The sequence below is a fragment of the Chiroxiphia lanceolata genome, chromosome 8, assembly GCF_009829145.1.
Source record: "Chiroxiphia lanceolata isolate bChiLan1 chromosome 8, bChiLan1.pri, whole genome shotgun sequence".
NCBI classification, from domain to species: domain Eukaryota; kingdom Metazoa; phylum Chordata; class Aves; order Passeriformes; family Pipridae; genus Chiroxiphia; species Chiroxiphia lanceolata.
This window is the reverse complement of record NC_045644.1, coordinates 13,385,295-13,404,987: the sequence shown is the minus strand read 5'-3', so window position 1 is coordinate 13,404,987 and position 19,693 is coordinate 13,385,295. Positions and strand designations below refer to the sequence as shown.

Below are 19,693 nucleotides of genomic sequence, written 5' to 3'. Positions count from 1 at the left end.
TGCCCAGTTCTGCAGCATCCACTGTACATGTCCCCTGTTTGGCAAGGACAACAGGAACAAAGTCCCATCCATGCAACCCTAGCATGACCCAAAAGCCTTTTGCAGAACTCCACAGCACTCATCCACTTTTGCACTACCTGACAGATCTGGCCTGACGCTCTCTGGCTCCTTCAGGAAGCCTCCTCTTAGGCAGAAAAGACACAAACTTAATGGTGCACCAGGCTCCAGCTGCTCCCCCTTTTACTGAAAGACTGTTGAATCATCAGTGCTTTGTATAAGGTGGCAGATGGGACTGCAAGAACTGCCCTGAGAGGTAAAGGCCTTCCTCACCTGTGTTGGTGTGATGTGGCTGATGTCCTCTGATGCCAGCTGTTTCAGGAGTGTAGTCTTGCCTGCATTATCCAGTCCCAAGAGGAGGATTCTCACCTCCTGGTCCGGGGTGCTTTTTAGTTTGCGCAGGATTGACAGTAAACCCTAAATCCACAAGAGAGATCATAGTGTTTATTTCCCCCCTGGACTCTCTCCCCCAGTGTCATGCCCTCCTCCCTTGAAACAGGCTCTGTAGGGTGGTAGATCCCAGAACACCTTGAATCCCTTCCTGCAGTCCCTATTCCCATTTAATTTCCCATTCCCCTTGCCCCCTATTTTCTTTCATCTCAGAGTATCAACGAGGACTCAGACAGTACAAATGTCACGCAGTGAGGTGCCCCGCTGGCTGCACTGCTCTTGTCACACAGCTGTTTGGCATTCCCTGTGCCAGGGAGACAGTGCCTACACACACCATGTGTAGGAGCTGTAAACCAAGTCCTTGCAAGCTCTTCATTATCTTTATCAGAAGGAAAACACCATTAATTTAATCTCCCTCCTAGTTAACTGCAGGTTACTATGTACCTGACATTGTTCTTTTCATAGTAACTCCCTGGTCAACTCAAACCCTGTTTATCTGTCTAAAACATGCTGGACCCATGGGGCACGTGCAGTTCTGATTCTCAGGATGGAGCACTTAACAACTATCTCAGATCACCACACATCCTCGCTAAGAAAAGCACAGTGGATTTCAGTCATTAGCCAGGCTCAGCTCTCTGAGCTGACAGTATCACTCAGGATTAGGAAACAGAATATCCAGGTCAGCTCATTTCCAAACGGGCACCTTACAGCAGCACACCCAAGCTTTTGTCAGTGTCACCACTCTGAGACCTGCACCTCTCAAAAACTGCTGGAAAAATATTCCGGATCCTGGCACGTAACCAAGAGATGCAAATCACCCCATTTCCACCTGCCTCTCGCTGCCCAGCCCCAGAGGCAGTTGTGGCCAAGGGCACAGGAGCGGGCTGACACACTAAAAATGCCTGGGTGTCCTTGGGCACAATGCTGCGCTGCTCTGCAGCCCCTGCTTGTCAGGAACTGCTCCTCAGAGCCCAAGCAGCACACACCGCACTGAGACCCTGCCCGGCGACACAGGTGCTCTTGCAACTAATTTGCCCGAGAAAATCCAAGAGAGGGATACACCTCTAAGGGCCCCTTCTGGAGCCCTGAGCACTCCTCCTACCTATCTCCCTGACAATTCCCTTGTTGAAGCACACTAAGCCTCAGAGCCAGGAAGAAAGTTCAACTATCAGCAGAAACCTGAGCCCACAGGGCCCATCTCTCAAGCTTTTTTGTTCTCCAATTTGCAAAATGGAGACAATGCTTCTTGTCGACCTGCAAGGGTGTAATCAGTTAAATGTCATGAAGTGCTTTGTTGCTATGAGGAACTAAACCCTCTAAATATTCCTGCTGGGAGCCAAGGACTATTTGAGCCTTGAAGGTTGCTCCTGATCCCCTCCAGATCGTGGCAATCAGAAAGTTGTCCTCAAGATAAAGAGCTGCAGGAAGCAGTACAACTGTCACTGCTGCAATGTATCCCCCGTCTCCAGCAGTGCCCTTCTGCCCACTCTGGGAGAGTCCCACCTTATCCATTCAGAAAGTGCTGCTTCTGGCTGCTCATTGCACTGTTCCAAGGTGGGGAGCGTTTTGGAAAGGACACGGCACTACAGGTCATGATACCGAAGCTTTCAATAATGCACAGAGATTCAAATACATGTGACATTCGATCCACCCCTCTAAGCATTTTCAATTTCAGACTAATTTTCCATTTAATTACCAGCCACAGCTCAAAATACATGTGTGATGTGTAAGAAAGAGGGAAAAGAGAAGGAACTTGGTAAAACTGCATTCGAAGGATATCTGTAGAAAGTCTCAGGACTGCTACCATTGCTGTGCTTTTAAAAAGCACTGTGGAAAGCTGAGATTCAGAAATTCAGAGCTCATGCGAGAACAGAAAAACTGCAATCTTAACACACAGTAAGCAGGCTCAGGGTGTCACCTATCTCATATGGGATAAATAGGCTGGTAAAAAACTGGGAATCCAGGCCCTGCTCAAAAGCTGTTAATCAGGACTGGGCTCTGCTTGGTACAGGCACAGCGAATCCCCAAACTCCTTTTAGTTGAAGTGTACAGGGCTGTAACACCATGTGCTGGGCCCTGAGGGCCAGATGCTCACAGCTGGCTCTCACCCCTGGACCCATGGCTAATGAACTTGAAGGGCTGCGTTCAGTGCAGCCAGTCACTGTGAACCCTCCCAGCCCAACAGCTCATCTCCCTGGCCACAGTGCCCAACCCACGTTCTGCCCCATGATGGTATGCACTTCCACATGTCGGAGGGAAGAGAAAAAGAAGAGCAGCAAAAATACCTTAAATGCTCACATGTTTATATGTATGTCCTAAGTGCTATTGACATCATTAAAAAGTACAAGTTTTAACTCTATGACTAGCAACACATTTTCATTTCACCTGCTGTCAAATTTACAGTTGTGTTTGTTGGCTTGTAAATCCGTGGATTTCAGCTCGGTGTGGACAGACCCCATAGGAGCAGGAACTCTAAAATTCACACATTCTCCTTCCTTTTCAGGGAAACACTAAATTTCCCATTCTTATGGGCCTGACCCAAAGCCAACGCACACCAGCCAAAGCACTACTGCGGACTTTGGAGAGCTCTGAATCAGGCCCTATTATTTTAGTTTATTGCTCACAGTTAAAAAAAGAAGCTGTTGAAATGCTAATCCTATTCACAGCACCACTTGCTAAGAGCAGAGCAGTGTATCCCAGAGCAGATCAGGATTAGGAGCCTTTATATTTCAGAATTCAACTCCAAAATACTGAGCGCAAAGAAATGTATTACAAAGTATTGCTTATCTACCACGGAGCAATTCTCAGGGGTCGGGGAGAGGAACAGTTGTAAATGTTAATAGAGCTTCTCCCATTGTAGATGGATGCTATTTCTGGGCTAGTATGACAGCCTATGAGAAAACGATCAGCATCGTTCCATATTCTACTCAAGTGACACTGCTGCATGGCTGATCACAGGATTATCTGGGGTAGCCAATAGAAGAGAAGATATATATAGAAATAAAAGTATTCTCTAAGGTATAAAGTAAGCTGATTTAAAAGGCTGGAATACAAGCAAGGCAACATAGAGAAGTGGACTTTATTTCAGTAGCTGCCGGCATAGGTTACATGGTCTGTATGCACAACTTAAATCAAGAGCCAAATAATAGTATTGGTTACTATGATTGTTACTATTCTGTAAATAGTATTTAAAACTTGAACCCAGCATTATCCCTGCAGTTAGAGAAGATTTAAAACTAAGAAAAGTCATGCACAGATGGGTTTCTAACTTTTTTTCCCCTTTTTTTTTTTTTTTTGTAATTGGTCTTATGAGCACACTGGCTAGGAAGACAGAAAGCATTTCCTGACAGCTTAGCAGACTGGAAAAAATAACTCAGCCCAGTTCCCTGTTGCATGCCACCACTGTGTGGGACAAGCAGCCCCTGCTGCACACACACTGATGGACAAACACTTCTCTGCTCACAAACACAATGCTGAAACTAACTTGGGCTGATGAGAGTCAGATAGCAACCCCTTGTTATTGATGAGAGGTGTCAGGTAGAAAGTCCTGAAATGGGAAAATCTGTGCAAAAAGGATGCTCAAAAGCAACAGAGCAGGAGCAGATATTTGAAGCAGAGCAGGTAACAAATGTCTCGGTGCTGCAACTTAACCAGCAGTGAGGAGGGAGGATGCCCAGGAGGTTGGAACGATGGCCAGGCCAGTGGCACTCACTCACTGGGGTGTCCAGGGTGAGAAGAAGGACAAGTCTTGAGCAGAACAGTTGAGATGTTGGCTGGCTGAGGAGCTGCAGAGACAACTCACAGGACTGTAAGGGCAGTGTGTCATCTGCACAAAACTAAGCAGACTGCGGCATCTGTAACAGAGAAGGGAACTGCAGACGCTGCTCAGATAATGAGCAGCACAGCATGGCAGCGTGCACAGCCTTTGGAGAAGGGCAGCCAGACAGAGCACCTCAAGGCTGGGCACAGTCCGCCAGCAATCGCTTCTTGGTCACCTCTGGGTTAAGCAAACTATGTTTTATATCAGATTGGCTTGTTTAAAAACATCTTTGTCCTTGGTGGAGAGGGTTTTCCTTATGAGCACCATGAGGAGACAGACTGATGGGGTCAGCAATGAGGAGACTGCATTTTCCAGACAGTGAGTGGGGACATACAATAAGAAAAAGAGACTCCTGACAATTACGGTGAAATCAGAGTGGGGCATTAAATTCTGAGATGCAACTAAATGGGCAGGAGCACTCAAACACATCAAGCATGAAAGAAAAGCTAACCATCTTATTAGCATCCTCCAGAAAACAGGGATGTGTGGTTTTATGAAAAGATATCATTGCTAGGTTTAAAATACCCACCGAATTATCAAAAGACTTTCAGTTATAGCTCCATGCAGTAATCCTAGTCTCTTTAAAAAAAAAAAAAAGGCAGACATATATAAAAATACAGTGACATTTATAGTCCTAGCTAAGGGTTTTGTGGGTTTATTCAGCTTTAAATCCATGCTGTATATGGGTCTTTTGAACTAGTTGATGCATGTAACTACATCCTGTACCACAGAAGCCGCTGAAAGGAAGATTCACTTTATAGGCCAAAGCAAAAATTGGTTTGGGACAAACAGAGCATTGAGATAATCTGTTTAAATATTGTATCAGATTGGCAATATAAAGTCATAATGGAAAGAACAATTTCCCCTTGTACTGAGGGTTGGATACATGGTGCATGGATAAAAAGCATGGTCCACGAGCTGCTGTAGAGCACAGTTGATTCCTATTAGGAAAGAGACATAAATGTATTCTGTTTAACTTTATTAGCCACAAAGCTCAGATAATGAATTTAAAATAAAACCACCCTTAGTCACCAGCAATTGCTTATCTACTATATGTGGATATTTAGGTAGAATCAAATCAATTCACCAAGATGCAATACAGCCACAAAGCTCAGCAGCTCAGCCTGCCACTGTGACCACATCTCCCCCATCCCTGCACCCCTGCACAGACGCCCTCTTCCCCACTGCTGCAACCACAAGTCACCTGTCTTCATCCTCAAGGCTCTTCGCAGCCAAGCACAGTTGCCTTAGTGGCTCCTGTCTCCCCACAGCTGCCCCCAGCACTGCTGAGCTGTATTCTCAAAGCTTTGTGCCTTTCCTACCACCGTGGGAGAAACTTCGCAAAATATCCATAAAACCACCCCATGATTCTTCTGCTAATTCCTTCTCTGCCACACCTACAATCCTTGATGAGGTTTAGGCAGCCAACATGTCAAGTTCAAACCTGTCTTGGACTCTCCTCACTCATATCGCTCGATTATCTCTCACCTCAGGCAGACCGTATTTCCATGGCATGGGGAACAACTCCATGTTCTGCCTGCACAGTACCTAGCACAACTCTGGACCCCAATTTATTTTTAATTAAGCAATATGGTAGCAGTTCACCATTTTTACAGAATAAGTTAAAGACAGAGGGTGCACGTGATGGTTTCAGAAAGTCAAACAGGAGAAGCTGACATGGGGAAGGACGAGGGGCTTAGTTGAGCCAAATATTCTGCCTTCCGCAGTGGATATTTGAGGCTACATTTGTCATCCAGGGTGCAATCCTGCACACACAGAGCTGGAGGAGGGGAGTCCTTCCTGACAACTGCACTGATTAGCTGGTGCCCTGAAGAATGACGTCTGATTACCTTTATCTTCGGCTGCAGAACTGCAAATGTCACTAATGGTCATAAAATCACCCAGTCTTTTTCAAAATACAACCGAAGTAAATTAATCTATTGAGCACAGTTTATTCAATACTTCTTACTCTGGCAAAACTCCCAAAAAATCATTTGCTTGCTGCATGTCTCCACCATATGGTGTCATTCAATGCAGACTTTCTTTCCTGAATTGAAATCCAAAATTTAATGGAGTCGAGTCACCTACAGAGTTTTTTCAGCTCAAACCTACTAACATAGTTTTCTGTCAGAGGTCACACAGCACTTTCCAGTTTGATACATTACCCAATACCAGCACGAATCCTCTTTTCATAATTAAAATCAATCTCCTTTGGTTTTAGCAAGTTTGAAGGAAGCATTTTGCCCTGCACGGAGAAAAGCCAATGCCCAGCACTGGACGATGTCAGCAGTCTTTGTCTGCTTTTAGAACTTCAAAGTCTTGGTCAGTGGCTGATATACTCTCCTATCTGCAGGTGGTTTCTCCTATCAACCTCTCAGCAATCAGTAAAATAAACCAAAAAACATGACATGGAACTGTACTGGGAAACTAAAGTAGTAAGGTACTATTAAAACCCTTGAAAGCATTTTTTTTTCTAATGGGGCCTTTTTAAATAGAGCCTTACTGCTAAGGAACAAGGGACAAAAAAAAGAATTTCTAGGTATGAGGTACATCTACAGTAGGCAAGAGATAAATGCTGGTTTTCCTAGAAACATGAGTTCAAGACCAGTAGAAAAATGCCTGACTACACATTTAGCTATGCTGGTATTTCATCCTCTCTACCAGATCTGTCTAGTATCAGCTAGACACTCCATCACTCAGTTTCCTCAACTGTAAAACGGGGCCACACTTTGACAATTCTGGTTTTGACATAATGATGTCATCCTCAATCAATGGTTTTAGAAAAACACCGGCCATCTTCTGGCCCCAGTATCTATCAATAACATACCATCTCTCCTGGTAAAGATTGTTATTACAGTGATGAGGAGGCCACAAGCTCTGCTTCACACAGCATTTCCTAAACTTTGGAAAGCAGCATAACCTTTCATGTAGCAGCCTCCCTTTGCCCTTGCTGTGTGCCCACCACAGATGCTGCTTAACTGTGCCAAAGACTACAGCGCTACATTGTCTCTCATGCTATGCAGTTTTATGCTCATCCTTCCCTCCGCGCTCTACCTATGACCTTCCACCACCTCTGCCCCACAGCTGTGAGAAATGCTGGTATGCTCTGCAGAAGGAGACACTTCCCCTCTGTACCTACTCACTTGGATGAACACTGAAATAATTCAAACCTCAGCATTAACCCTCTCATTACTGGAGCCAGCAGTTGCTGAAGGGGGTTTAAGTGCCTCCCAACGCAATCACGACACGGCAGAACACGTCCACGGGCAGCTACCACAGCTCAGATGACAAGCCGTAAATTGTTACATCAAGCTGTTTGGATCATTTCTGACTGCTGACCCACACCCCGGGGCTGCCACAGCTGCTTTGGATACATTTGCTGCTGTTTCAGAATTTCTACCACGAAGGATAATTCTGTTTCAGCGGAAGTTGAGAATCTAGAGAGACAGTGCAGTCTCCTGCCAGTCCAGCCAGTCCACCAGGCACCTCAAAGTGCCACCCACCCTGCCTGAGAGGCTACAATTCAAAAAACAACTCCCGGAAATGAAAAATAGACAAAGAGGCAGTAAAATGTTGTATCAAATAACACGAACACTGGAGAACACCCAGTCCGCCCTCTCCACACACAAAGCGCCTGGATAAGAGCAGCCAGATCCCAGACTATACCAGCTTATCGGGACATCATAAGGCAGAAGAGCAGATTTGACAGCTGCAGGCCAAATGTGTCCTACAAAGCACTGCACTGCTGGAAGCAGCTGCCCTCATCTTTACAGCAGATGTCCATCCTGTGATGGCTTTGGTGTCTGGTGTGACATGCTCCATCACCAACTCATCTGAAATAGAGCAGATCCCACAGGCCTTATCTCAATCTCTCTCTCTGTAGCCCAGCAGGTGGGGATGCAGCCAGAATTAACCCAGTGAAGATGAGAAGCTGCCTTTGCTGCTCTTGCTTATACCTCCTCCCATGCTGTCCATTTGCATGAATCCAGCTTGAGTCCAGAGGGCTCCTGGACAAAATAAAGCTGTGCCCTTGGGAAAGCTCCTTTCCCACTGCTATTTCCTTCTGCCTGTGCTCTCTGCACCTTCACCCACAGACCCAGTCCAGTCCTCATTGGACTTTGCTAGCATCCCACCCCAACTACTCTGGCATCTAAACCCAAGATGTTTCCAACACCCTGGTCCATCATCCAACCTCCCCGCAACCTCAATTCAGACCGCAGTGTACCCTCACCACCTTACCTGTATCCCAGCATTGCCCTCTACCCAAGACTCCAATTTCTTTCTTCAATCCATACTGCTGCCTCTCAAACAATTAATTTCTCTCCTCCAACACTTTTCTCCCTGGAATCTCTCTCCCATCAGCATCAAAACTCCATTCCCATCCCTTCCCCCAGTGTATTCTTATTTTTTCTTTTCAACCCAGATTGTCCCTCATCTCCCCAGCCCCAGAGCACAGAAGATCCTAGCAAACTATCCTAGCCAGCCAACACTGACTGGGTTTTGCCAATGACTCACCAGACTGTCCATCCCACCCAACTGGCAGTTTTCTTTCAGCCTCTGAGCAGTTTGTCTCAGTCTGCCCATCCCTGAACATGCAACCCCTTCATCCAGGCCTCTCTGCCATGACTGAACTCCCAATCTAAGGCTGTTTACCAACAACCAGCCCTTGCACCTCACCAAGCTCTCTGGTAGCTCCCTCATGAACTCCTACAGCCAGGATTCAGGTCATAGGGTGGCCTCCTCCCACCTTGGTTGGGCTGTCCAGTGTCCCTTTACAGCCACAGATGGTCCCAGACTCTTCATAGTCAATCCCTGAACACTGCCCTCCATCCTTGCCAGGCTCTTCCATTGCTCCTTCCCTCCTCAGACCAGATGGGCCACTGCCATCCTGCTCCCCAGCCCTCCCAAGCACCCAACCCTCCATTACACCTTCCAGACCCTGACTGAATCAACTCCAAGCAGGCTGATCCCATCCCCCTACAGCATCCTCAGTTCTCCCAGTCCCTGCCAAGATCAAACTCACAGAATCAATTAGGCTAGAAAACACCTCTGAGTCCAACCTACGACCCAACACCACCACATCAACTAGACTGTGGGACTAAATGCCACGTACAGTCTTTTGTTGAACACCTCCCTGGGCAGCCCATTCCAACATCTAATCAATTCTGTGAAGAACTTTCTCCTAGTGTTCAATCTAAGCCTCTGCTGGCACAACTTAAGACTACATCCTCTCATCCTATCACCAGTTGCCTGGAAGAAAAGGATGACTGCCACCTGGCTACATCCCCCTTTCAGGTAGTTGTAGAGAGTGCCAAGGTCCCCCCTAAGCCTCCTTTTCTCCAGGCTAAACAACCTCAGCTCCCTCAGCTGCTCCTCATAGGACTTGTGCTCAAACCCCTCACCAGCTTTGTTGCCCTTGTCTGGACTCAACTCCCTTCTCCATGTCCCCTGTAATCTCTGTGTCCTGCCAGGGTCTCCCACGGCTGGAGGCCACAAATTTACACTGCTCCCATCCCTTTGCCTGGGTGCCCCCAACCTCCACAGCCCAGGGCCCCCCACTCCCAACAAGACACCCCTGCCCCACCAGTTCCCTGGCACCCCCCACTCTGCCCAGGTGGGCACTCGGATCCCAGGACTGCCAGACTCCCGGGTGAGTGTCACAGCATCACAGGACAGGCTGGAAGGGACCACAGCGAGTCATCTGGTCCGACCTTCCTAATCAAGCAGGGACACCCTAGAGCACATGGCACAGGATTGCATACAGACGGTTCTGGAATTTCTCCAGTGAGTGAAACTTCACAGTTTCTTTGGGCAATCTGTTCCAGTGCGCGGTCACCCGCACAGTAAAGAAGTTCAAGTGGAACTTCCTCTGCATCAGCTTGTGCGCGTTGCCCTGTGCCCTACTGCCCGGCATCACCGAGCAGAGCCTGGTCCATACTCCTGCCCCCGTCCTCTCGGCACACCCCTTCATGGCCCCAGGCCCGCCAGTGCCTGCCCTGGGCCCCAGCCGGGCCCGACAGACCCCGGGTGGTGCCTCCGGCCCTCATTACCCCACGCTCCGCGGCAGTGGCGCCCCCGGCGCCCCCGGCCCCTCAGGCCCCCCGTGCCCCGCGCCCCCCCGGGCCCGGCCCGGCCCAGCGCTGCCCCCGCCCCGCTCACCATCCTCGGCGCGGCCCGGGGTTACCATGGGCAACTGCGTCACACCCGCCCCGCGCGACGACGTGCGCGCGCCCGGGGGCGGGGTCACACTCAGGCCCCGCCCTCCAATGAGCGCATGCGTACGAGGGCGGGCCCCCGAGGGGAGGTGGGCGCGGCCGCTCGGGGATATGTGATTGGCTGAGGGCGGCCACGCGTCGGAGCGCGGGGGCGGGGGCGGGACATGTGGGCGGGAGAGGGGCCCGGGGAGCGCAGGTGGGACACGTGGGGACGGGACGGGACGGGACGGGACGGGACGGGACGGGACGGGACGGCAGGGGCAGGGGCAGGGGCAGGGGCAGGGGCAGGGGCTGGGCTGGGCTGGGCTGGGCTGGGCTGGGCTGGGCTGGGCTGGGCTGGGCTGGGCGGTGGGTGTGGTGTCCGGAGCCGTGCAGAGCCGAGCTGAACCGGGCCGGGCCGTGGCGAGCTGGGGTTGTGCTGAGCCGTGCTGTGCTGTGCCGGGCCGGGCCGGGCCGTGCCTTCCAGAGAAGGGCAACGAAGTTGGTGAAAGGTTTGGAGCTCAAGTTTTATGAGGAGTGGCTGAGGGAGCTGGAGGTGTTTAGCCTGGAGAAAACGAGTCTTAGGGGAGATCTTATCGCTCTGCACAACTATCCGAAAGGAGGTTATAGCCAGGTGACGGTCGGCCTCTTCTTCCAAACAGAGTGCTCACAGGGCAGGGCTTTGCAGCCCTGGAAGGGGGGAGCTGGGCCCTGCAGTGCTGTGCAGCATATCCCACCCCAAGGAGGGGGTTCTGGCTGCTTTGAGGGGCAGCACAAGTGGGGAGACCCCATGCAAATGGGATGATGTATGGAGGAACAGCCTCACTGCAGTGTTCTGCTGGCAACAGGGGTGCAGGAGGCTCCCAGGCTCAGGGCTGCTGAAAGTCCAACTATCCCGTTAAACATAAACCTGCACTGGCTCTCACCCAGCTGACCATTCCCATGGCAGGCCTGCACTCAATGAGCAAGCAAGGCAGAATCCTACTGAGCCACCTTCTTCCCCTGGACAGACCCAGAGCAAAATGTCCACTGTTCCCCTTGGCTTCAACATTGACGCCCCGCGCTGGGACCAGAGCACCTTCGTGGGGCGCCTGAAGCATTTCCTCAACATCACCGACCCACGGACAGTGCTGGTGCCGGAGGAGAAGCTGGACCGGGCCAAGGCCCTGGTGGAAGGCTGCAGGTGAGGGGCAGGGGTACAGCCAGGGCAAGTGCCATACCTGTGCCCGTTGCCATACCTGACCATTCTGCAGTGTTGCAAGGCGGATGGAGGCAGTCATTTGCAAGCAGGTACACTGTGACTTAACATCCCCTGGAGGCAGTTTTGGGAGAGTTTCCCAGGCTTTTCCCAGGAGCCCTAAGCTGTAACATGTATCTCTCATGGGAGATGTTTCCTCTGCCTTTCATGTATGATGCCCGGGGCTCTGCGCTCCGGCAGTGCCAGGTGCTGGCAGGTCTGTGCAGCTTCCCCGATAGGCTTTGGGCTTGCAGGGCCGGGCTGGTGCCACCAGGAAGCAGCCAGGAGCAGCTGCTCTATGCCAAGAAGCTGTACGACTCAGCCTTCCACCCTGACAGCGGTGAGAAGATGAACCTCATCGGGAGGATGTCCTTCCAGGTGCCAGGGGGCATGGCCATCACCGGCTTCATGCTCCAGTTCTATCGGTGAGCTCATGGGTTTGCCAGGCTGGGGACACAGCTGCAACAGCCCCCAGCCCTTCAAGAGGTCCTCTGATGGCTGGAGTGTGGCCAGTCTGCCTCCTCTGGGGCTGGGTACTGCCCAAGGCATGCCCATGGCTGCTGTGCTTGCCTGTGTCCCTTGGCCAAGCCCCATGCATGTCCCTGTGCCCTGTCCCCAGCACCCAGCCTGTGGTGGAAGCATCACAGATCCCCTCGGCCTCTGGCATCGCCGAGGATGGTCTCACTTCACACTCAGCTCAGCTCTTCCCAGAGCTCTTGTAGTGATTAATACAACCAAGTCCTACTTGGCTGCTGCTCTTGGTCTGTGGACCATAGCAGTCCTCAGAACTGAGAACCAAATCTGCCCCCAGGCCAGGTTGCTTCAGCATCCCCAGCCCCTGCTGACAGCTCCCTGCATTTACCTGCTGAAATGGCTGCTGGGGGGGTGAGCAATCCTGTCTCCAGACTATGTGGATCATACACTTCCTTTCCCATTGGATCTCCATCCAATCCGACCCCTCCTTGCTAGACTGGTTTGACAGTTGCCGATGAGGTCCAGTCTGGATGGCAGATCTCCCAGTGCCGATGGGTCACCTCTTCTCAGCCCATCTCCACCTTCCTGCATCCCAAAGCCTACTCAGACCCACATCTCCCTGTGTCCCTTCCTGCCCCACTTCCATGTTCCTGAGACACCAGTAGGAGCCCAGGCACCCTGGTCCCCCATAGCCTATTTTGTCCCCATGTGTTCCCTCCTTGCTGCTCCCTTTGACAAAGGCTTATCTCAGCCCAGCAGGATGGCTACCGCCCTGCTGAGAGCTGCATCTCCCACTCCTGCCTAAGTGCCCTGCAGGGCTGGACCCCCTCCTGTGATCCCCAAAGCCCTAGGGCAGCCAGGATTCCTGGGTCATTCCCCAGCTCTGCCACTGGCTCGTGGCTTTGCCAGGGTTCCTCAGTTTCCTTTTGGAGTCACCATGACAAGTATATTGAGGGCATCTTGGCTGGCTCACTGCCAAGCCTGGCCACAGGCACAGGCCAGGCATCCATGACAGCCCTCGTGTGCTCTCCTGGTCCCTTCCCTCTGCAGGACAGTGCCTGCTGTGGTTTTTTGGCAGTGGGTGAACCAGTCCTTCAATGCCTTCGTCAACTACACCAACCGTAACGCTGCCTCTCCCATCTCGCTGAGGTGAGTGATCCCACACACGGAATAGGGACCCTCTATGTTGACACCCCCCTGGAGACCCTGTAAAGACCACCTATGCCCCGTCTTGGGTACTGAAGGAACAGGGTTGAGTCAGAGTTGGTGTTTCTGTTCTCTCCCGTCTTTGGAAATCACTGTCCAGGCAAATCGGCGTGGCTTATGTCACAGCCACCGGTGCAGCCCTGGCCACCGCAGTGGGACTCAACCTCTACACCAAGGTATGCCAGGCTGGGGCCAGGTGGGGCAGCTAGGCACATCCTGCCCTCCTACACTGATGCCAGTCTGTCTCCCACAGCGAGCATCCCCCTTGCTGGCCCGCTGGGTCCCCTTCGCAGCTGTGGCTGCTGCCAACTGTATCAATATCCCCATGATGCGGCAACAGTAAGTGTCAAGTGCAGAGGGGAAGCTCCAGGAACCCAGCTCCTTCCCAAGGCAACCTGGTGGCAGCCGGGCTCCTGGGCTGCCTGGTCACCCTGCCTTGGATTCCCACCCTAGGGGTTGAAGAGGGTGGGAGGATAGGGGGGGAGGTGAATGGGAGTCTGTGTTTCTGCAGTGCTGTGTCTCTGGCGGAGAGTGCCGGGTGGGATGGCTCAGCCTCTGTCTGGAGCAGGAGGAAGATTTTGGGCTGAGGATAGCTGTTCTGGGATCTTGGCCGGAAGATCCCTCAGACCCAAAGGTCTCCTGTGTGTGGTGATGGGAGAGCCCCAGTCCATGATATCCTGGTGCTGGTACACCCTAGGTGGGGCCCATGTGGAGACCTGTATCTGCTGCTTGGGGTCCCCCACAAGTCGCAGCGCAGGGAGGTGGGGGGCTGTGTGAGGGACTGTCCCCTGGCTTGGCTGCGGGTCCCAAGCAGTGTCAGTCCCTGGCACGGCTGGATCCTGCTCGCAGCTGTGCCCTGAAGATGGCAGCATCGGCTGGGTTGGGACCACAGCACCCCGGGGTGATGGAGCCCCGTGCCCCAAGGGCAGCCAGTGCTGCTGTGCCAGCACAGCACAGAGGACCTCCTTGGCACTCCCTCACCCCACTGCTATGTTCTTATGCTTTCCCGACCACTCTGGCCTCCACTCATGGCTGCCTGTCCCCTTCAGGGAGATCATCAATGGGATCACAGTGACAGATGGGGACAACAATGAGCTCGGTCGCTCCAGGGTGAGTCTGGGGATGGAGGTCTGGGCTGGGGCACGGCGCTGCAGGGCTCACCTGCTGCTTTTGCTTGCAGAGGGCAGCAGTGAAGGGCATCGCACAGGTTGTGGTCTCCAGGATCACCATGGCAGCACCGGGCATGAGTGAGTGTAAGGCAGGAGGGTGCGGGACTGGACCACAGACTCCCCTGGGACCTACTACTTTGCCGTCCCCTGCTTCAGTTTCCCCCATGAAGAAGAGGGAGGGTGGCACTGCATCCCAGGTGTCATTTAGTCTCATCCCACAAATGGAGCTGATCTCCTTATCCTGCCATTCCAATCGGAGTCCCACAAGCCCCCAGGCTTCCTCATCCCAACCCACAGCCTGTGGGGGACATGGGGTGCTCTCATGGCAGTTTGGCCCCACAAGGACACATCTCATGCTCTCTGGCCCTAGCCCCTCGCTCTGCAGCCCAGCATCCCCTCACCTCATGAGACCCTTGACATGCCGCAGGCCCAGCAGGAGGGATTGGGAGCATGAGGAGCACGGACCATGCTGCCTGGGTGATGGATGTGTGTGGGTTAAGGTCCTTGCTGTGAGCAAACACCCAGTGGCCCTCAGCACAACCAGCTGCTGCCATGGCCTCCAGGTGGACAGTGCTGCTGGGAGAGCCCTGCAGGCTGGCTTGCAGGAGGAGCCTGACCTTTTCTCTCTGTACCTAGTTATTTTGCCCATCATCATGGAGCGGCTGGAGAAATTCACGTTCATGCAGGTGAGCTCACATTTCCCCTGCCACAGTTTTCCAGTGGGTTCTGCGGTGCCCCAGCCCTGCTTCCCATCTGCCAAGATGCAGAGGATGAAATGAGTGTTGCAGAGCCTGGCTTGCTTTGCCCCCTACTCAAGTCACCGATACACCAGAGGTCTCTCGAGTGACATGGAGAGGCTGTGGAAGAGTTGCAGGGTTTGGTGGCACACTGGAGGCGTTGGGCATTCAGCACCATTGAGGGGAGAAGTCTGCCCACACTGTGAGCAGGGCTTGCGGTGAGGCCCAGGGACTCAATCCCAGCTCTTCCCTTGCAGCGAATTCGGGTTCTCCACGGGCCTCTGCAGGTGCTGCTCTGCGGGGGCTTGTAAGTATCTCACTGCTCAAACACCTGCGGGTGCCTGGAGCATGGCTCCAAGGGATGCTAGAAAAAATACCTCTTTCCCAGTAGAGGAATGCAAAGCCTTGCCTTTCAGCCTGGGCTTTTCCCAGTTATTGGGAGTCATGAGGTGTGAGCAGCACCTCTTGGGCTGAGATCCCTGTGGCTGGGGGGCATATGGGCTATGATCCCCAGCACTAACGTTTGGTTCTTCTGTCCCACAGCCTCCTGTTCATGGTGCCAGCAGCCTGTGCCCTCTTCCCACAGAGATGGTACCTATCACACTGCTTCCCCCTCCTGCATGAGACCTCGGGAGACTTCCCCCTCCCCTAGGTCTTCTCTGCCCATCCCAGGAGAAGCATGATGGACACCCACCCTTCAACTCAAGGCAGCGCTTTCCTGTACATGCTGGTGCCCAGGGCATCAGGAGAGCATGTACCTGCCCTGCTCTGTGAGCTCTGTGCTGGGAGCAATGGGACACCCAGCTCGAAGGGCAGCTCTCTGCCCTCCAGCACTCAGAGTGGTGGATGCCAGGGATGGGTGGTGGGTCTTGACATGAGCCTTCAAGATCCCGGGGAATGCAGAGGGCCTCAAATGGCAATGGGAAGGGAGGGTGGTTTGACTGGTGGCTGGGGAGGAGGATCACAGGTCTCAGTGTCTACCCCCTCTCCCCACAGCTCCCTTGCGCTGGCTGACCTTGAGCTGGAGCTGCGTGACAGCATTGTGGCCAAGCACGGGGACAAAGTGCCGTACGTCTATTTTAACAAGGGACTGTGAAAGGAGAGCACCTCAGGAGCCATCACACCCCTCCGGCCCCCTGCCACCACCAGTACCACGTCCCCTGAGCAGGGCTCAGAAGCACAGTCCAGCCAGATCTGCTTCCCAGCCCAGCATCTTCTCTGCTGCCTCCTTCCACTGGAGAAGCAGAATCTGGCTCTGTGTGCCCAGCTTGCAGCACTTGGGCTTGTCCTGAGCCTCCCCCATCTGCTGCTGGCTGTGTCTGTGCTTCCCCACATCCCTCTTGCCCTGAGCAATGCGTGTATTTCCTGTGCCTTCCTCTGGCCCAGTGCAGGAGGATCTGCCCAACCTGTCTGAGCCTTTTGTGGTCACTGGACTTGGCCCCACAAGGCATCAGGCTTTCTCACTTGGAGCTCAAAGCACAGTTCTACCTCCGAAAGCAGTTGTCCTGCCATTGTACCAGCAATCAAACCACATTCCTGCCTTAAACCTCCACAGTAGCCTCTTACCAGGACCTGGATCATGCCTTGGCAGGCATGAAGGGACCTGTCCCCCCTGCACAGGGAGTATCCCAAAGTCCAGAGGCCAGTGCTTGGACTATGCCTTCCTTGCTGTCAGGTTCAGGTTTTATTCACTTTGCAATTGCCACAATCTAGGAAAGAAATAGCTAATGGTTTTTAAGCTCCAATTTTTTCATTCCTCTGATCGCAAAAGCCAGCTGTCACCCTTGTCCCACATCTCACTGTCCCCAAAGTAGGACCATGGACACAGTTGTCTCTGTGCCCCCTTGGATGGGGGAAGAAGACACAGGTGTCACAGAATCACACAATTGTTAGGGACCCTCTGAAGATCATCTAGTCTGCCTAGGCAGATGATCTAGTGCCAAGGCAGGGTCACCTATAGCAGGTGACACAGGAAGGCATCCAGGTGGGTTTTGAATACCTCCAGAGAGGGACACACTAAAACCTGCCTGGGCAGCCTATTCCAGTGCTCTATCACCCTCAGTGCACAGAAGTTCTTCCTCATGTTGAAGTGGAACTTCTTGTCGTTTAGTTCATGGCCATTACTCCTTGTCCTGTCGCTGGGCACCACTGAAAAGAGCCTGGCACCATCCTCGTGGCACCTGCCTTTGCAATATATATATGCATTGATGAGATCCTCTCTCAGTCTTCCCCAGACAGGCCCAGCTCCCACAGTCTCTCCTCACAGGAGAGATGCCCCAGACCCCTCATCATCTTCGTGGCCTCTGCTGGACCCTCTCCAGTAGCTACTTGTCTTTCTTGTCACAGAGCTGTATTAACTTGGGCTCTGAATACCAGCACTGCAAACAACAGAGGAAGGTTGAAAAATAAATGCAATGATTTTTAAAAAACAGTTGTAGGTTCTGCTCCTGGCTGGTCTCTGAGTGTCTGGTTCCCTGGGCTGGGCTGGGTTGGTATGTGGGTCTCATGCTTGTCTTGAAAGGGAGAGGTGTGCGCTTTGTGACTGACCAGGCACCAGGGTGAGGGTCAGCACAGGGGCCAGGAGAAGGAAGAAGAGTGTAAGGGCTGGCATGAATTCTGAAGTCTTTGGGCATCCAATGCAGCATTCCTCAAATGGTTCTTGGGGCTGCAAACAGTCCCAAGAGAAGTGACAAAAGGCAATAGTGCTGTGCTCATGGTGACACTTATCCTATTGTGGGAACTGGGGGGATGACACTGGGTGACCCTTCCTACAGCCATGGGTGCTGTTTATCTTCTTAGCCCGGCAGAGTTTGCATGATGCTAACTTGGGTCTGCCATGAGGCCTCTCCCACCCTGAAGAAGAGCAGCTTGAGTTTGATGCAGCCTATTTTTGGAGGAGGAAGGAGCCCAAGTACTGGGCTAAAGCTTTTAATCAGCTGCACCCAGGCTCTCTGCTTGCTGATGAACATCCCTCAGTGAGACAAGCATGTTTCTAACAAGCCATATGACGTGGCTGTTCCCAGAGCCCCATGGCCCAGCAGAAGGTCCACGCTCCTCTCTCCAGCCAGGGATATATGCCAGATCCCCCAGGGATTCTCACATCAGCTACGTGCCTGAGTAGAGACACATTAACCACTCTGCTCCTACAGAGAGAGCAGACAAACCTTAAAGGTACTTCTCGAAGGGCCAAGCTGTATCCACAAGAGGTTTGCTTCTGCTCAAGCTGCAACAAGGAGAGGATAATGTCTCCAACCACATGTAGCTACAGCTAGAAAGCTGTAAAACAGCTCTGAAATAATTAATAGGCCAGCAGAAAGTAGGAAAACATGTTCAAACTTGTGTATCTCTTCCCTTGGCATTATTAGATCTCTCGTTAAAGTGCAATTAAAATAACAGATAAGCACATGAAGTGAAACAGATGTCACTCCTGTTGGGCGTGGGGAGAAGGCACAAGGATACATCTCTGCTCTCTGCTTTCCTTAAGCTCCTTAACTCAAGCTGCTCTCCTCCTACACCCAAAACAGCTTTGAGGACTTTCAGAAAGGTACCTCTAGCTGCCTGGGCTGTGTTTGGGTCCAAGGTGCCTCTGGCATGCTTGGGAGCATGGCAATGCTTGTAAAACAATGTGCTGCAGCATCCTAAAACTGCCCTTCCCCTGTACATCACAGCCGTGCTCTTGCTGTTGACCCTTCCTGCTTTGGCAGTTTGGGGGGGTCCCAGCAGGGCAGAGGGCTCTGCAGCCAGCAATGCTGGGGCAGCAGCCACATGAAGCCAAGGCTGGGACCATGGTGGCAAAGCCTCAGCTGTTTTGCCACTCCTTTATTCCTGTCCCCAGCCATACTGGAGGGGCAATGGAGCACAGAGACCCTCTGAAGAGCTATTGCCATCTTGCATCAGCTCTCCCCCTGCCCTGGGGAGTGGGGCATGGTGCAGTTTATTGCTCATGGGCAGAGGAAAAGGGTTGCTCTGGGCTCAGAGAATTGTAAAACCATCCTTAAGACAGACCTTCCCCCCACCCCGAGCTTACGGCAGTGGATTCCCTCTTCAGATCGACGTGGATTTATGCCAGCTGACAGTTTAGCTCAGTGGAGTTTCTAGGTTTGTAGGTTGTAGCTCGAGTCTCCCTGGAAGGTTTCAAGTCATCTCAACAGCTCACATCACTCTGGAGATGGTTGCTGCAGCCTGTGCCTCTCAGCTCTCCCCAAAACCCAGTAACTCCCCAGCCTGCCTTGGTGTCACTGGGGAGCAGAGGGGTCACTGCCAAGCTGTGGCCAGCAAGTCCCTATGTTCTGGCCAGCCTTGCCTCCATTTCTCATCACAACAGAAAAGGAAAACTCACTGACAGGAGTCAGAGCCAGACTCACTCCCGCTTGTGAAGAACAGCAAGTGTTAATTGCTCTCCAGCAATG

The 19,693-nt window shown here is 52.3% G+C and overlaps 2 protein-coding genes across 9 annotated transcripts in view; one reads left to right on the top strand and one right to left on the bottom strand.

The window, feature by feature from the left end:
• The window catches only part of ARL3 (ADP ribosylation factor like GTPase 3), a 30,309-nt gene extending 19,775 nt beyond the window's left edge, over positions 1-10,534 (bottom strand). The window contains exons 1-2 of the mRNA XM_032694900.1: positions 10,427-10,534; positions 331-474 (exon numbers count right to left, since the gene is read on the bottom strand). Of these exons, the coding sequence (XP_032550791.1) occupies positions 331-474; positions 10,427-10,429 (147 nt within the window). The 5' untranslated portion in view covers positions 10,430-10,534. The remainder of the gene's footprint in view (positions 1-330; positions 475-10,426) is intronic.
• Positions 10,535-10,648: 114 nt separating this feature from the next.
• SFXN2 (sideroflexin 2) lies at positions 10,649-17,715 on the top strand. Of its 8 annotated transcripts, none has more exons than XM_032695377.1 (12): positions 10,825-10,973; positions 11,472-11,644; positions 11,953-12,123; positions 13,223-13,321; positions 13,479-13,554; positions 13,632-13,717; positions 14,428-14,488; positions 14,559-14,625; positions 15,184-15,233; positions 15,542-15,591; positions 15,828-15,875; positions 16,281-17,707. In XM_032695377.1, the coding sequence occupies exons 2-12, from the start codon at positions 11,484-11,486 to the stop codon at positions 16,378-16,380; spliced, it is 969 nt and encodes a 322-aa protein (XP_032551268.1). In that variant the 5' UTR covers positions 10,825-10,973; positions 11,472-11,483; the 3' UTR covers positions 16,381-17,707. The 8 variants fall into 8 exon arrangements, with proteins under 8 accessions (XP_032551264.1, XP_032551266.1, XP_032551268.1 ...); XM_032695376.1 differs by having other exon boundaries at positions 10,839-10,973; positions 14,559-14,631; positions 16,281-17,715; XM_032695373.1 differs by lacking the exon at positions 10,825-10,973 and adding an exon at positions 10,649-10,678 and having other exon boundaries at positions 14,559-15,233; positions 16,281-17,715.
• Positions 17,716-19,693: the final 1,978 nt, after the last annotated feature.